General features: G+C 43.8%; 1 protein-coding gene across 2 annotated transcripts in view; it reads right to left on the bottom strand.

The window, feature by feature from the left end:
- PRKN (parkin RBR E3 ubiquitin protein ligase) overlaps positions 1-18,564 on the bottom strand; it is a 432,771-nt gene that overhangs the window by 20,138 nt on the left and 394,069 nt on the right. Inside the window, exon 3 of one of the 2 annotated variants that reach the window (XM_021713409.1) lies at positions 6,583-6,666. The exons of the other annotated variant lie outside the window; for it this stretch is intronic. Within the exon in view, the coding sequence (XP_021569084.1) occupies positions 6,583-6,666 (84 nt within the window). The remainder of the gene's footprint in view (positions 1-6,582; positions 6,667-18,564) is intronic. 2 annotated transcript variants of the gene reach the window in all.

Below are 18,564 nucleotides of genomic sequence, written 5' to 3'. Positions count from 1 at the left end.
CCAAATCATCAGCTGACTGTGAGCAGCATAGCAGACCAAATAAACATCAATAGAGAAACAGGAAAATCTTAACTGAAAATCTTGGCATGAGAAAGGTGGTGCAAAATGGTCCCAAAGGAGCTCTTGCATCATGGCAATGCACCAGCTCACACAGCACAGTCTCAGGGAGTTTTTAGCCAGTAAACAGATAACTGTATTGGAACATCCTCCCTACTCACCTGATCTGGCCCTCAGTGACTTTTTTCTTTACCCAAAGATAAAGGAAATATTGAAAGGAAAACATTTTGATGACTTTCAGGACATCAAGGGTAATATGACAACTTTGGTGGCCATTCCAGAAAAAGAGTTCCATGATTGCTTTGGCAGGTGGACTAGGCACTGACATCAGTGCATAGCTTCCCAACAGCAGAACTTTGAAGGTGACGGGAGTGATATTCAGCAATGAGGTATGTAGCACTTGGTCTAGGATGGTTCGTGAACCTAATTGTCAGACACTGAACAAGGCAACATGAACAGAGGAGTCTCTGATGCTTCAATCTCCCCCAGGAAGGAGGCATGTCTCTAGCCTCCACTGGTCCATCTGTGGGTGGGGTGGGATCCCAGGTTGGGGCAACTGGTGGAGCCTATTCACCTTGAATCTTTATCTCTGGCTGTGGCTCAGGTCTCCCTCTGAGGTGGTCCAGGCATCCATCCTGGGCCCCCTGAGCGCTTTGCTGAGATGTTCACATGAACTTGTCTCTCTCCGAACCACTAGCTTTCATCCCTGTGTTTCCTCTTCCAGTGAATGGCACCACTGTCACCCTATTCAGAAACTCGCTTCCATGTCAACCGACACCTCCCTCACCCCTTCACTTCCTGGGCTCGGGTGATCCTCCTGCCTCAGCCTCCTGAGTAGCTAGAACTATAGGTGTGTGCCACCATGTCAGGCTAATTTTAAAATTTTTTTTGCAGAGCCAAGGTCTTGCTATGTTGCCCAGGCTGGTCTTGAACTCCAGGTTCAAGTGATCCTCTCACCCCGACCTCCCCAAAGTGCTGGGATTACAGGTGTGAGCCACTGCGCCTGGCTCATCCCATGTTCTATTCACTGCCAGGGTCTGCGGATCACCTGTTTCCCCGCTGCACTCGTGGCACCTGGAGCCTTGAGCCCTGCTCTGCGTGGATGCTGCCTATTCTGGGTGTGGGTTTGCCTTTCCTGTCAGGATCCTGCACAACACCAGATTAGACCTTAGACACCCACTTCCCATGACCATGGGGTACCCTGGTCCTATCACATATCCTGCTCAGATACAGGTTGACTGGATGCAGGTGATGGAGCAGCCTTGTAGGACGCAATTGGAGAGCACTGGGAGATGGGTACTACCCACTAAGAGGCGGTTACACTTCAAGTCAGCAATCCCTGCCTGGTGCCAGGGGGTTTAAGCAAATAATAATAGTGAGTACCTACTGTATGCCAGGCACTGGAGGAGACATAATAATGCAGCAGATAGAAACTCTGCACTAACAAGGTCTAGACTTTTAGTGAAGAATCAGGGACACAAAATTCCAGTGTGATGAGTGTATATCAGAACTATGACAGTTGATGTGTACAGACTTGGAGTGTACAGTATCCCAAGACCTGGGTGACATTCTGACCTGGGGATAATGAGCTCTCTGCCCCAGGCGGGCTACTCCTTCTCCCTGTAGGTTGTCCATAATTGAAGTCTATCACAAAGAGTTGAGATGAGGTTCAAAACAAGATGGTGGGTTTGAAAGCGCTTTGTGCACAAGTACCATATGAGTGTACGTGATTATTTTTATCCCAGGCAAAATAGAGGCTTTTTCTTTCTAATTTAGGAGGCAGATGGAGGGAACCGAGGTTTCCTGTGGGAATCTTATTTTCTCTTACGATTTAAAAGTTACCGAGGCAAAGGCCGGCCCTGAAGCTACTGCTATTCCTTTTGAGTGCTGTCCAGCTTCGTCATGAGGAAGGAGGTGTGGGGATAAAGGAGGGAGTTGGCATTTATTCAACAAACATTTAACAAGGCCAGGTGCAGTGGCTCAAGCGTGTAATCCCAGCAATTTGGGAGACCAAGGCAGGAGGACTGCTTGAGTCCAGGAGTTCAAGACCAGCTTGGGCAATGGTGAGACCTCGTCTATGCAAAAAAGTTTTAAAAATAGCCTGGGGAAATTAGTCTGATATGGTGGTATATATCTGTAGTCCCAGCTACTAGGCTGAAGTGAGAGGATCCATTGAGCCCAGGAGGTCAAGGTTGCTGTGAGCTCTGATAGTGCCACTGCACACCAGCCTGGTTGACAGAGTGAGACCTTGATTCAAAAAAAAAAAAAAAATTAATGAGTACCTACTGTATACCAGGCTCTGAAGGAGATATAATAATATAGTAAGTAGAAACCCTGCACTAACAAAGCCCAGACTTTTTTTTTTTTTTTTTGAGTTGGAGTCTCACTCTGTCACTCAGACTGGAGTACAGTGGCCGCTCCCGGCCACCGCAGCCTCGACCTGCTGGGCTCCAGTGATCCTTCCGCCTCAGCCTTACAATTAGCCAGAATTACAGGCATGCACTACCACGCCCGGCTGATTTTTTAATTTATTGTAGAGATGAGGTCTCGCTGCCCAGGTGGGTCTCGAACCCGTGGGCTCAGGCAATCCACTCACCTCAGCCTCCCAAAGGCGTGGGATTACAGGCTGAGTCACCGAGCCCGGCTAAGCCCAGACTTTTAGTGAAGAGTCAGAGACACAAAATTCCAGTGTGATGAGTGTATAACAGAACTATGCACAGTTGAGGTGTACATACTTGGAGGAGGTGGCAGGGTGGGCAGACAACTTCATGGAGGAGGTGACAGGTGATCTGGGTCTTAAAGATCGAGTAGGAGATTGGTAAGCAGGGCTGGCCATATTCCCCTTATACACTGCATTATATTAATTATAGAGAATAGTTGCCACTCCCAAACTACTTAGACCAAGTGCAGCCACTGAAATTGATCTCCTTCATGGCTTTAGATAGCACCACTAAAACTCTGGGAGTCTCAGTCTGCCCTCCTGTTGCATGGGGAGAGTCACATCAACTACTTAGAACCACTGGGGGAATGAATCAATGGATGTGGTTTGTAAGAGCAAGTGTTTTGTTATTAGAAAGCCCCCGGGGGGAATATGTGGAAGGAACCAGAACAAGGGAGGAGAGCAAGGAAAGCAGATGAGATTGGCCCCTTGTTAGCTGGTGATGGATTGATCTTCTGTCACTGCCTTGCCAAACTCCCAGCAGTTGCAACCCAAAGCTTGTTTAATATTTGAAAACCAATTGAAAACCAATTTTGAGTTTGCTTTTAAAAAAATTATTGCATTCATCAAAAAATGCATTCAGCTTTGGGTCAAGCATTCTAATGGACAGGAAAAACTGATTGGGACCCAAGGGCGATGGGCTTGCCTGGCTGGAGAATGTGATGGCCAAGACTGGAAACCCACAGCTCTGGGGAAGGACGGTGGGTGAGGACACTTGTGGCTCAAAGCCAAACCCCTGCAGGTGAATGGAATTGAAAGGAAAATGCAGAGAAAGAAGGGTGTTTTGTTAGTATCATCAAAATTCAGATATGAGGACATACCCAGAGGCTTCAGTTCCAAGGAGCGCTGCCATTAGGTCTTTACTGTTAGATGTGCAGTGTCCTCTCAAATACCTCAGGTCTGTGAAGTCCCGAGTAGCTGGTGTGTGTCACCATACCTGGCTAATTGTGTATATGGGTGTGTGTGTGTGTGTGTGTGTGTGTGTGTGTGTGTGTTTAGGTGAAGATGAGGTCTCGCTGTGTTGCTCAGGTTAGTCTCCAACTCCTGGGCTCAAGCTATCCTCCTGCCTTAACCTCCCAAAGTGTTGGGATTACAGGCATGAGCCACCGTGCCCGGCCTATTTTGTTTTCAAATAAGAAAACTGGGAGGCTGGCCCTGTGACCAAGAGCTAGAAACACAAGGAGTCTCATTTCAGGGAGGTCCAGCTGCAGGACCACCTCGTCCTGAGTTCTTTCTTGGATAATTCTGGCCTGGATTAACTAAACCCCCTCAGAATGTCTATCAGATGAATCGTCTATGTAAACTAATGAAGTCACAGAAACTCCATGGGAGCAGAGACAGTATCTTGCTCCTTCTCCTGAGGGCCTAGAGTAATGCCTAACATATCGTTGGTGTTTAATACACATCTGTGGAATGAACAAAATAACTTACTTTCTCCCTTCCTTCCTCCCTTTCTCCCTTCCTTCCTCCCTTTCTCCCTTCCTTCCTCCCTTTCTCCCTTCCTTCCTTCCTTCCTTGTTGAAGTCTCACTCTGTCATTCAAGTTGGCAGTGGCACGATCATGGCCACTGCAGCCTCGAACTGCTGGGCTCAGGTGATCCCTCCGCTACAGCCTTCCAAACAGCTGAAACTACAGGTGTGCGCTACCATGCATGCACCGCCATACCCAGCTAATTTTTTGACTTATTGTAGAGATGAGGTCTCACCAAGTTGCCCAGGCTGTTCTCGGACCTCTGAGCTCAGGCAATCCTCTCGCATCAGCCTCCCAAAGTGTTGGGATTACAGGCTTGAGCCACCATGCTCGGCCTCGACTTCAGTATTAAGGTTTTAATGACTTTAAAAAATTGGGCTACCTCAATCTTTTTTTTTTTTTTAAACTTATAATTTTTAAAGACAGGGACTCACTCTGTCACACCGGCTAGAGAGCAGTGGCACCATCATAACTTACTGTAGCTGAATTCCTGGGCTCAAGTGATCCTCCTGGCTCAACCTTCAGAGAAGCTGGGACAACAGGCACATGCCACCACAGCTGGCTAATTTTCAAAAATTTTTTTGTATAGATGGGATCTTGCTATATTGCCCAGGCTGGTCTCAAACTCCTCAAGCGATCTTCCTGTCTCAGCCTCCTAATGTGCTGGAATTACAGGCGTGAGCAACTATGTCAGGTCAGGGCTACCTCAGTGTTTAACAACAAGGTTGGATGGTTCCCCTTGAATGAAGACTGAATGGGATTTTGCGGAGAGTCAGGTGCCTGGACAACTTTAGGTTAATACCACTCTTCTTCCCCTGATGGCTACGGTTTCCAACGTACATGTTCGCTTCTTGGAAGCCTTCGTCTGTATGTGCGGTCATAAGAGCATATGGATGTAAATTGCTAGATGAACTCCATTTCCCAGAGCCTCAGGCCTCCTCTCCTCCCTACAGTGATCTGGAGGCAGGGCTAGGTCTAGGGCTATTATTACTCCTGCTGTCTGTACCTAGTGAGCTTGCAGTGAATGTCCCTGAGCAAAAATAAAACCAACAGAAAGAGCGATTGTTGCCTCTGCTATGGAAATAGCAGCTCAGTACTAAATCTCCCAAAGTGCTCATGGTCGACCATGCAAGAGTTGATGGGAAGACCTGAATTCACCAGCGACATTATTTAGTTATGCTAATATTGGGTAAACACGCATGCAGAATACCACACAGGGATGCACTTCTCTGTACTCTGATTTTAGAGTGGCAGGATCTTTAGTATTCTCTACTGTAAAATTAAAATGTTCTGGGCTTTCTATGTCTATTTCTAGGCTTGTATCGATACAATGACTAACAGATTTATCCACATAGATTTAGCATTTAAGCCTTTGCTAACATCTACATCAAGAGATAAATAACAAGCAATTCTATTAACTGTGATGAAGTTTTTACTCTTTCTCCTAAGGTCTGGTCAATCATAATTAATAAATACAAGAAAACATATTTGCATTTCCCAAAACGTAGGATAGTGCCTCAGGGATCAAGGCTCAGTAAACAGGTTCTTCACTTAATCAGGACTGAAGAGTACTTCAGTACTATTTAGCATAGGCATGATATTGCTAAAAAACAATGATATCTTGCATAATAGAATACTTCTGTACATGTCATTTGTGGATATTGTTTTCACTAAAGATCATAAATGAGGGCATTAAAAAATATAAGTAGAGGTGGTGTTGATGTCTTTGGTTTAGAGATTGGTACATTGACCTCCCCTCTAATGACTCCTTCTGGTCATGCTAATATGCCTCCTCATGGAATAGGGTCATACTACCTGGGGAAAAATGATCTGGAAGCATCCCGAATGGCCATCGGGAAATCTACATTTTACTCCAAAGAGGAAGTAGGTCTGGGAGAAGCCAGAGCCCCATTCCATGGCTGTCAGCTACCAGTCTGCTTCCTTCTTTTTCAGAGAGAACTTTAGATGACTCCAGGAAACAGCTCTAGTCCCCAGCATTTGTCCTGAGCCTTGCTTTGCAATCATGTCAATAATTACATTAAACATTTAGGGTCAAAACACTGCAGATAATAGGCAAAGATTAATACAGTAACTGGAATACTACCTCATACCCATTAGGAGAGCTTCTATTAAAAAAAAAACCAGAAAATAACAAATGTTGACAAGGATGTGGACATTCTGAGACACAGAGAGTTAGAACTTCAACATATGAATTCTGGGGGAGGGGACACGATTCAGCCTATTAGATGCACTAGTCACCCCCTGGAGAGAGATTTCCAGAAAATGGATTACTATACCCATGTGACATTTTACTAGCTACAACCAGAATCCTGTACCTGAGCAGCTGTTCCTGAGGCTTCGAGGAGGGCGCTGCATTCCCCTTCATGGTACGCCTCCTTACACTCCCGGCAGAAAACAAACTGCAAGAGAGCAACATCGTTAATCAGAAACATTTGGCTGCACTCGGCCATGACGCATTTTTCCTTTTCCAAACTTGGTATATTCATTCCTCTGACTTGTGTGATACTTTCTATGCCAGCATACTTTTGCAAAGAGAAATCAAGTTATAGTTTGATGGGCTTGTTCCCTCTTTACTAAAGAATGTTCCAAGCATTGTAATGAGGCTACAAAGATGAATGATGGGCCACATTTCCTTTCTTCAAGACGTTTCCGGTCTAGCAGAAGACACAGCTATGCAAAGAAATACCTGCAGCAAAGTATTAGAAGATGAGGAAAACAACTCCATTTAGGAATTTCACATTCAGTATTTGTTTACATGCACAGAAGATTTATATGCCCATGTCAATGAGCTTATTTTTGTCTTAAAAGCCTTTTTATGAAAAGAAGAAATGTGATGTTGTGGGTTGAATTCTTCCCTCCAAAATTCATATGTTGATGCGGTACCCAAGAATGTGACTGTATTTGAAGACAGGGCCTTTAAAGTGGTAGGGTAAAGTGAGGTTGTTAAGGGTAGGCCTCATCCAGTCTGACTAGTGTCCTTATACGGAGAGATTAGGACACAGATGCACAGAATGAGGGATGACAACATGATGACACAGTGAGAAGACGGCCATCGGCAAGCCAAGGAGAGAGACCTCTGGAGAAACCACATTTTTCAAGATCTTGATCTTGGACTTCTGGCCTCCAGAACTGTGAGAAATAATCCCTGTTGCTTTAAGCCACCTGGTCTGTGGTCCTCTGTTATGGCAGCCCCGGGGCTGCAGTGGTCTTCTCACTAGGCACTAGCACTCCTCAGTGTTCACATACCATGGAACGGAAGATACCCAAGGGACCAACTGCCTACCACTTTTCATCTTACAAAGAAGAGAGCTGAAAGAGTGAATGCCAGCAAGGCTCGATCAAGGCTGTCTGGAATCATTGGACCCTTCCAGAAAGCACTTCCCATTTTCACTGTCACCGGCTGTGCTCCACATGTTGCTGCCATGGCTGAGGGTGTGGGTCTGCAGTGGGTCACACTGAACAGAAGGCATCTTCCCATCACTCACCACCTGAAACACCTTGGGAAAGCCACCTTGGTTTCTGTGCCTCAGATATCCCCCTCTGAAAACCAAGATAACAATGATAATGATCTCACATGACCAGTGTGAGAGGTGGGTGAGATAGATAAGCTAAGTGGCTGCAACTACGCCTGGCATGCGATGTGTTCTCAACTTATAGGAAATGAAGCCAGCCAGGGACTGTTTTTCCTCTACCTCATTTCACAGTTGAGAAAAGTGTTTCTTCACTAGAAAACTGGTTCCTTTCCATGCACATTTCTGTAACTAGTTCTCCCAGGGCGGGGGTATAACATCTCCCAAAACAGAAACTGTATTCAGAGATCATGTTTCAGCAGAGAAGAGCGTGCCATCCATGAGTATGGGGTGTAGATGATGGTGGTGGTCTTGAGGCATAGATGCTTCCCATTGAAAGACAGGCTTGATGTCTCTTCCACAGAAACCCAGATATGGTGACTATTTGACCATTAGAATATGAAATATGGTACAGGCACACACAAGATTATTGCAGCATTATTCACAATAGCTAAAACATGGAACCAACCGTGCTGCCCATTGAAAGTGGACCGGATGAAGAAAATGTGGTATATTTACATGATGGAATATTACACAGCCATAAAGAAAAACAAAATTATGAACTTCGCAGCAACCAGGATGGAATTCGAGTCTATAATACTCAGTGATATATCACAGAAGCAAGGATCTGAGTACCAAGTGTCCTTACTCGTGAGTAGATCCTGAACATTTATCATAATACTATTAGAAAGTGGCTGGCGGTAGTGGGACACTGCCAGGTCCATCGATAAGGGTACTCACACTTTACCTGTGAGATGACCACTTATGTACTTAACCCTGAACTGTACCCCACATTAAAAAAAAGAATATGGTGCAGGTGATGATTTGTCACTTTGTAAGTCCAGGCTTTAAGACTGGCAGTTTCCATTTCCTGCTGCGATGTTTGCTTTTGAAGCCCAGTCACCAAGCGGTGAGGGAGCCCAACGACCCACGGAGATGCCCACATAGAGAGGAACTAGGACCTTGGTCTCAACAAAAGCTGTGACGAATTGCCAGTTGTGTGACTGGGTCATGCGACAAATGGATTGTTGTTGTTTTATATCACTAAGTTTGGGGTGGTTTTTAGACAGCATTAAAGCACTGATCCAGTAATAACACCAAATGTCTAGAAGAATCAAAAGCTTTTCAGAGGCTTAAAAGTTCTCAGACTAATATTCTGCAGCATAAGCCAGAAATTTAGACCAGTTTTACCTAAGACAAGGCTGATTTCAATGAAAAACAAAAACAAATAGGATCTATGAGGGGGACCCTCCCCAAACCCTTGGAATTTATTTATTAAAAATTGCATCTTTATTCTTACATGTTTAAACTTCAGTCACCTACAAAGGACTCTCTGTTTGATGAAGTACACTGATTGGGACACATTTTCCACTGCTCAAAACAGTTTTTGAACTTGTCTGTTTTGAAGCCTTTTAGAGCTTCTGCTCTTTTTTGTTTCCCCTCTTCCACATCAGCAAAACATTTTTCTTTGAGGACTATGTTCATCAGGGAAACAAACAAACAAAAAAAGGAACTCGGGGCGAGATCGGGTGAATAGGGAGGGTGGGGCATGGGAGCCATGCCATTTTGTGTCAAAAACTGCCCAACACTCAGTGCAGTGTGGGCAGGTGCACTTGTAAATCACCCATGATGTAATGGACAAACATGTTGAAAGAATCTCTACAAAGTAATCCACTGAACCAAATTCAGCCTCTCATAACAATGCTAGCTGGTACACTGATGCTGGTGGGTTCCTAGAACACTTACCTAGTAGGAGAAGCCTGTACTAAAAGGGGCCTGCCCTCCAAGGAAAAAGAAAGACAATTTGGGTTTTTTTGGGTTCCCTTGTCAAACCAACTCTGTCCCAAAATAGATCACCATTCCTTCTTGCCTCCAAAAGAGCATTTTACCGCCAGGCTCGGTGTCTCAGTCTGTAATCCCAGCGCTTTGGGAGGCTGGGGTGAGTGAATTGCCTGAGCCCGTGGGTTCGAGACCTGCCTGGGCAACTTGGAAAGACCTCATCTCTACAATAAATCAAAAATTAGCTGGGCGTGGTAGCGCGCGCCTGTAGTTCCAGCTAGTTGGAAGGGTGAGGCGGAAGGATCGCCGGAGCCCAGCAGGTCGAGGCTGTAGTGGCTGTTAGTGTGCCACTGCACTCCAGCCTGGGCGACAGAGTGAGACTCCAACTCAAAAACAAACAAACAAACAAACAGACAAAAAGAACGTTTTACCTAAGACAGTTTTTCCTTCACGCTGTCTCCTTCACGCACACACAGACTTTTCTCTTTCCCTGTGCCCAATTTCTTGTTTTAAAAAGTCATTTGAAAAATATATTAATCATAGGACATTAGAGACAAAAAAAGGAAAAGATTCTATAAGAAAATGGCCTCTTCTACAGAGTTTTGCTACAATTAATTTTCGAGTTGGCACTTCCAATGTATTCTATTTTTATTTCTTCTCACAGCAGACACTGAACTCAAATTTTGTGGGATGTAAACCTCATCGAAAGGTTCAGGTGGGTGGGAGAGGGTGTGTGTGTCAGGTTGTTTTCTCTGAACTAAATGGAAATCCAGTGAATTGTGAGTTGGGTCCTAGGGCTTCCTCTTAATTTAAAAGAATGTATCTGCTGGTCTTTAGGTTTATCCCACACCCATCGCTCTGTTGAAAAAAATATGTGACTGTAAGGCTCAGTTGTGGAGAGCTGGCTGTGGGATCTCCCTGCTGCTTTCTGGGGAAGTGAGTCTGATCTCTTGGTGTGGCAGGAAAACCCTTCACATCTTATTAGCTAGGGGATGAGATATAAAATCAGTTTCATGGTAGAGGAACACCCTGGAGGTTGATCAGTTTGTCAGAATAAATAGGCCTTTCCTGACACAAAGACATTAGATACCCTTTCACACCGGTACTACAAAGACTACAGAGAAATAACAGAAAAGGAAGAACATGTAAAAGTTAAAGCCTTCCCCCTCAGTATGGCAGAGGCAAGACATGCTGCAGGGCGATGCTGGTGTTGATTGAACCCCAATCACTTGTTAATTTGCTTCTGGTCAGATAGTATAGTTTAAATTTAGATATATTATGCAGTTGGGGTCCTTCCCAGTTGAATAAATAAATCTGCCTCACACAAAATACAGAAATATCTAGAAGGTCTGATTTGATCTAAAAAATGTTTGGGTTTTTAATTACATTCTCCGGAACTCAAGACTCTTGACCAGGTGCCTGTGCCAATTGCTTAGACCTCCAGTTCCCACACTGAGCACTAAGGTGCCCCTGGGTGCTGCAACAAACTCACAGGGGGGCATTGAGATATTTTAAAATTTTAAGCCAGGTGCAGTGGCGCATGCCTGTAATTCCAGCATTTTGGGAGGCTATGGTGAAAGGACTGCTTGAGCCCAGGAGTTCAAGACAAGCCTGGGCAACATGGTGAGACATCATCTCTACAAAAAACCAAAAAATTAACTAGGCATGGTGGCGTGTGCCCAGCTATTCAGGAGGCTGAGACAGAGGGATTGCCTGAGCTTGGGAGGTCGAGGCTGCATGGAGCCATGATGTGCCACTGCACTCCACTCTGGGTGACAAAGTGAGACCCTGACTCAGAAAAATAAAATAAAGTGAAATATTGAGGAAAATAGTGGTACTCAACCTCTGTTGAACACTTTGTGATGTACTAACTCAAGGTAGTTCCAGTGCTGTTGGAGACTGTGCTACCTTCCCTTTGGTGGCATCCTATCTCTGTGAAGCTAGGTTTTTGGAAGTTTACTGTAATAGAAAACAAGTACCATGCAAACATCTATTTGGAACAAAGATGTGATTATTCAAGGATGAAATAAAACTATTTTTTTGTCTTAATTTCTGTGAACTATTTTTTTCAGATGACTATGAAGTTGTTAAGGCATTAATACTCATGATGCTATTTGGACCTAAATCTTTTTTTTTTTTTTGAGTTGGAGTCTCACTCTGTCACCTTGGCTAGAATGCAGTGGCACACTCACGGGCCACCCCAGCATCGACCTGCTGGGCTCTGGTGATCCTTCCACCTCAGCCTTTCAAGTAGCCGGAACTACAGGTGCGTGCTACCATGCCTGCCTAACTATTTAAAATTTATTTATTGTAGAGCTGAGGCCTCGTCAAGTTGTCTGGGCTGGTCTCAAATCCGCGGGTTCAGGTAATCTACTCGCCTCAGTCTCCCAAAGTGCTGGGATTACAGGCTGAGCCACCGAACCTGGCCAAACCTACATCTTTAGTAACCAGAATGTCACATCTCTACTGACCTTGAAATACCATGACAAGTTTACCGAGCTGTTAAGGGCATGGTGAGCAGAGGAAGTTTGGGGGAGCATGGCTTAGACAGATACACAACTCCTTCTTGAGACAGTATTTCAGGCCGCTTGGCAGATGCTCCCTGTGGTCCAGGTATTTTCAGAGGAAGAGCTTGTTGGGGAGGAAGACAGACCCGGCTCCGACCTTTTCACATTCGTTCTGCTGATCCACATGTCTCATATCTGGAGCACATGGATCTTTCTTTAACTGACAGTGTAGAAGGCTGAAATTTACCCAGAGATTTACTATTAATTAACCACGGCCTCACATTTGCTGAGGCCCCCTCCCTTAAAGATGCATAATACTTCTCCAAACCTTATGAGTAATCATTAACTGCATGGAAGCCAATATACCAGGAAATATATAGTATACATTTAAGTAGCACACATTTCTTGATTTACCTTCTCTTGAGATAGATCTGACAAATGCCACCCACTTCTGAGGTTTTTTTTTAAAAAAAATTATTTTAAGCCGGGCTCGGTGGCTCAGCCTGTAATCCCGCGCCTTGGGAGGCTGAGGTGAGTGGATTGCCTGAGCCCACAGGTTCGAGACCTGCCTGGGCAACTTGGTGAGCCCTCATCTCTACAATAAATCAAATAAATTAGCCAGGTGTGGTTGCACGTGCCTGTAATTCCAACTACCTGGAAGGCTGAGGCGGAAAGATCGCCGGAGCCCAGCAGGTCGAGGCTGCGGTGGCTGGGAGCGGCCACTGCACTCCAGCCTGGGCATCAGAGTGAGACTCCAACTCAAAAAAAAAAAAAATTATTTTAAATGTCTTAAAAAATTAGAAAAGTAATACATATTTATTTTATTGGTTCCCTATATTCTATTCCCTTATTAGATTTGATTAGAAAGCAATCAAATGCATGGACAGTACTATCTTAGCTCTTGTGGCGACAGTCTTATGTATTAACTTGGCTAGATTGTAGTCCCAGTTATTCAATCAAACATTAATCTTGGGGTTTATGTGAAGGTATTTTGGAGGTTTGATTAAGATTCATAATCAGTTGACTATTTAAGTAAGGGAGATTATTCTAGGTAATTTGAATGGCCGAATTCAATCCGTTGAAAGGCCTTAAGAGCAGAACTGAGGCACCCACGAGGAAGAAGAGATTTCACCTGCAGGTGCAGGATTAGGCTGTGCCCACAAATTCTAGCTGCCCTTCTTTATGCCCCGGAGGTGCCCAGCCAGCGCCACAACCATGTAAGCCAGTTCCTTCTAATAAATTGCTCCATGTATGTGTGTATATGTAGGCATGTACACAGACATGTGTATATGTGTGTGTGTGTGTGTATGTAAAACTCCATCTTGCTGGTCTTGTCTCTCTACTGGAGCCCTAGCTGATATAGCTCCTTAGAAAAATTTTAACTAGGTTAGGTTATTCTCTTTTTCAAAAGAACTGGTATAAATAACAACTATTTAAACTTTCTCTATTACCTGCAAAATTGTAGTTTAAACCTCTATGTATTTTATTTTAAATCCCAAGTAGCCACATGACAAATTCCTGTTGGAATTCAACATGAGGAGAAAGTTCACCACTCCCATAGTGTGATGGTCTCCTTTTATTTGACAATGAACACTGCAATACACTATATTGTCCTCAAGCACATTTCAAGCCTGAGAGCTGTGGTAACAAAATTCTCACTTAACTCTAGTGATTAGCTCATCCTAATTGCCTAAAATGAGGTATGCAATTAAAAAAACTATTTAATAAAGGCTACATTCAATAAGTCAATTTTTTTCTAAGTAATATCCAAACTACTTTTAACAATGAAGTCTCATTTTTGCCATGCAACTAATAGATGTTGAGCATTTACCTTTAAGATGAGTAAAATCTTGGGCCTGGGTGACATAAAAGAATATCATAATTCATGAAATCATGTAGAGGATATTTATGTTTTTCAAAATCAGATATAGTTTAATGTTTAAATGTAAAGTCTGCAGGGTCAGAGTCCCTTCTGGGTCATTTACTATCTAACATCTCTTTGCTTTAGTTTTTCTTGCATCTGCAAAGAAGGAATGATAACATAATGAATATTTAATACAGTTTCTGGCACACAGTAAATATAATAAATAGTTTTCTTATAAGGTTATGATGCTTTACAAGCACTTAGACTCTGTAGAAAAGTAAGGGGATCATATGCAGCTTGTTGCTTAAAGCAGTTCCCAACATACTAATAATCATTGTTATGCAAAAGTCTCCAGTGAAACTGGGACCTTCTTGGAAATGCTAAGATTGTAAGCGCAACTTGTAACCGTAACTTCTGGATAGAAGGAGATGGAGCCTATCTCAGTATATAGGCTGAGGCAAGTCACTGTCAATCTCCTTAGACAATCAGTGCTTCCCAAGAGCTATGTGAATGGCCATCATGCTAATAATTCAATATCATGTCAGTGTAGTCGTCATTTGATTGATATTTAAGTTTGATTTCCCATATAACCATAGTGGACACATTCAAAAGGAGAACTTATATTTTCTCTTTGGAAGTATAAAAAGGAAGCAAATGAGCGACTCCCAATACTATCAGAATATTCAAATGGCTGCTGATCCATCAAGTGGAGAGCCAGTGGGTACCTGCAAGCAATGACCCTTAAAATAAGGTTTTGATCCTTAAAGTTGAATGATCTCTGTATGAAAGCCAACATTTCTTTGTGCCTGTTTTATGTCATGCCTGCAACTATTATAAAAGCATTCTATTATGTGCCATTTATTTTTCTCTGAAGTTCTGTGTTAAAAGAATAGGAGAGAATCAAATACCATCTTAGGACCCCTTACTATAGCCAAGGGAAACATCAAAAGCACGAAACACACATTTGTACTTCTTTGGGAAGAGATGAAATAGTTTTCTTTCTGGCAGCTAGCTTTCCAGAAGATGGCAGCAGAGATATGTAAGTTCAGTCACAGAGTGTTAAAATAATATATTAAAAGAGCGAGCCTCCCCATGGGGTGACCAGCTGCTGATACATGCAAAACCCGTTCTGACAAGACAGTGCCACAGAACGGAAATGGTGTTAGATTATAATGCACTAAAACACAATTTTGAGAAGAAGAAAGTAAGGTTATTTCCTTTCAAGTACACAACATCTTAAAATCACAGGATCTCATGGTGGGAAGCAATCTTAAACTGTGCCAAGCTGTAAATGCAAACAGACTAAGACAATCTTTTACGTGCAATCTCCAAAGGGCTAAAAATAAATAATTTTAAGTAGGCTGGGCATAGCTCGGTAGCCAAGTTCCCTAGTATTTCTCAGATTTGGTACTAATCATCAAGGATGGTTGACCAATGCCACCCATTTCCAACAAAATACTGTGACCTCTAGCACCCAGTATTCCTGGAGTTATTTTTGTTTTAGGTTTGCTACCTGGAAAAGGCCCTTACTTTTTTTGGTTTAATTTCCATTCATGGGAGCTCTTAAAAGTCCCCTGAAAATTCCCTCCTCCAACATAATCATCTGTCTCATCAAGTGCCTGTATGTAACCATGCCGTCTTTCAGTTGTGCAAAGCCTTCCCAACACACTGCAAGTACGATCTCATGGAAAACTTGATCACCACCAATCTCAGAACCAAGGCCTTGCACAACAGAGAAGCTAACGCAGTGAAGTGGCCAGACCCACTTAGCTTCTTTCAGCAGAGCTGACCTTAGACCCTCATAGCAAGAGATGTGCCTGATAAATGTGCCAGATAAGGTGATACTCCTGGTGATGGTACAGCTGGGAATTGAGCTACCCAATCAATAGTTATGGACAAAGACATTTATGTTTATTTCCTAATTCAAAATACTTATTTTTATTATTTTTTACTTAAAAAAGTTTGTTGGCCATTTACTTTTTCTTTTCTTTAACATTTTTATTGAGATAGCATAGTCTTGGGTTTAAAAAAATAGGCCGGGCATGGTGGCTCACGCCTGTAATCCCAGCACTCTGGGAGACCGAGGCAGGAGGATTGCTTGAGCCAAGGAGTTTGAGATTAGCTTGGGCAACATAGCAAGACCTCGTCTTTAAAGAAATAAAATACATAAATACATAAAAACAAATAAATTAGACAGGTGGGGTGGTACGTGCCTCTAGTCCTACCTACTCAGGAGGCTAAAGTGGAAGGATTGCCTGTGCCTGAGCCCAAGAGGTTGAGGCTGTAATCATGCCACTGCCCTCCAGCCTGGGCCACAGAGTGAGACCCCCAACTCAAAAAAAAAAAAAGAGAAAAAGAATCACAACTAAATCCCAGCACTTTTGCTGAGACCTTCTTTATATACTTTGTATCATCCTAGCCATGCTTGAGTCTTGTCTATCTGGCTGAAGCAGGGTCAGGAGTAGCCTGTGGTTGGGCTCACCCCAACCTTCCCCAGGTCCTTGTGTACAAAGCTGGTCATCAGCTGGGCCCTCCTGGCCTGAACCTGGCCTGCTTGTGAGGAAAGAATTTGTAGTGAATTTAAGTTCAGTGGTTTTAATACTGACAGGATGCCCAGGTGAGAGAGAAGGAAAGGGAGATGGGAGATGGTAGGTTCCCTCACTAGGGGCTGTGTCCCGACTGAGCCTTACCTTTGCAGACTCGGCTCTCAGTGTTGCTGGCCAAGGTACCCTGACACAGTAGCTGGCCAGGAGACATAGGGCAGTGACTCCCTGTGCCTAATCCCCCACTTCCTTTCTTATGCACTCTTTGCTGAAACCATTAAAAAAAACTCCTACTGGATAAAAAAATTGTGGAGCATATACATGATGAAATATTACACAGTGATAAAGAAGGACAAAATTACGAACTTCGCATCAGCTTGGATGGACTATAATACCGAGTAATCTATCACAGAGACAAAGAAGTGAGTACCACATGTTCTCACTCATAAGTGGACATTGAACAATTATCATAATACTATAAGAAAAGGATTGGCAGTAGTGGGAAACTGCCGATGGGGGGGGCATACGTCATCAAGGGCACCTGCATAATGAACATTTGTATGCCTAACCCTGAATGGTACCCCTCATCTTTAAAATAAAAAAAAATCCCATCATGACAGTCCCTGTCTTCCAAATTCCCCAGCCCTAAAGTTGCATCCTTACTACCCTTGTTTCCAAGGCTAAAAGCAGGACAAGGTGTACACAGGAGCTCCTGGAAGTATGTGGTGATGACATTCACACCAACCATGTTCATCTAAACAAACTTCTTGGTGGGCACACTTCTGCATCTCACTGAGAATTCCCTTTGTCATCTTGCAAGGGCTGCTGGATTTTGCTTTAAAGTCGGCCTCTCTCAGCCCTCGTGGAGGAGATGGCCCCTTCCAGAACTGGAGCACTGGTCACAGAGTATCAAATTCAATACCACTTTCAAATATTGCCATTCATTAGTGGGCCCATTCAAATATTGCCATTAATTAGTGAACGTGTTTGAGTACGGCCATTCATTAGTAAAATGCACAGCATATGTCTTCTATAATTTTTAACTGGTCTCTAATCCTTGTGACCTTATCATTTACAATCTGTAGCAAGGCACTAGACTCTGTAAAAATGATTACACTACGCCAGTAAAAATGTGAAATCCAAGCCATATGGCAATTTGAGCCCAATTTGTCCCCTGTGCCTGTGGGCATCCGTATGCTCTCGAGCACAGCAGGGGAGATGAAATGAAACTTCCCAGGAACACCTGGGCCCACCCTGGGCAGCTTGGGGCAGGGCCAGCTTTGGAAAGGGGCCCAACCATGCTGGGGGCACTCCACCAGCACATCTTAGAGACCCTTGTCTTTGTAGGTTTGCAGCTCTTCAATGATCAATCAATCAATCAACAATATATATTAACCCTTTATTATATGCTGAGCAGTCTCAAAGGTCCCTCAGGGGGATACCAGTTGTGGTCCCTCTGCCCCCAGCCTCATGCAAAATGATCAAGGTATTTTCTTCTCAAGCACCGTCTCTGTCTTATACATACCTTTGTTAAAACCTCTCTCCCTCTGTATGGAACTGGCCTTCACTTATCTCCTCTTCTAAACGGATGGGATTGGTACCTATTCATCTCTTCTCTCGGGCATCAGGTGTCTGGGACATGGTAGGTGATCAGTGTCTGTGTGTGGCATGCCAGGGTGCAAGTCAAGGAGCTTACAACTAAGGTGGAGAGGTGATGCTTATGAAAAAAAAGAGGCCAGGTTCATTGGCTCATGCCTGTCATCTCAGCTCTCTGGAAGGCAAAGGAGGGATGATTGCTTGAGCCCAGGAGTTTGGGCAACATAGCAAGATCTCATTTCTACAAAAAATTAAAAAATTAGCCTGGTGCAGTGGCATGTTCTTGTAGCCCCAACTACTTGGGAGGCTGAGGCAGAAGGATTGCCTGAGCTCAGGAGGTTGAGACTGTAGTGAGCCATGATCATGCCACTGTACTCTAGCCTGGGTGATAGAGCGAGACCCTGACTCAAAACAAAACAAAACAAAACAAATGTAGATC

The sequence above is a fragment of the Carlito syrichta genome, unplaced genomic scaffold (genome assembly GCF_000164805.1).
Source record: "Carlito syrichta isolate Samal-C Ts95f unplaced genomic scaffold, Tarsius_syrichta-2.0.1 Scaffold304521, whole genome shotgun sequence".
Taxonomy (NCBI): domain Eukaryota; kingdom Metazoa; phylum Chordata; class Mammalia; order Primates; family Tarsiidae; genus Carlito; species Carlito syrichta.
The sequence above is the reverse complement of the archived record's forward strand: the minus strand, read 5'-3'. Positions and strand labels throughout refer to the sequence as shown.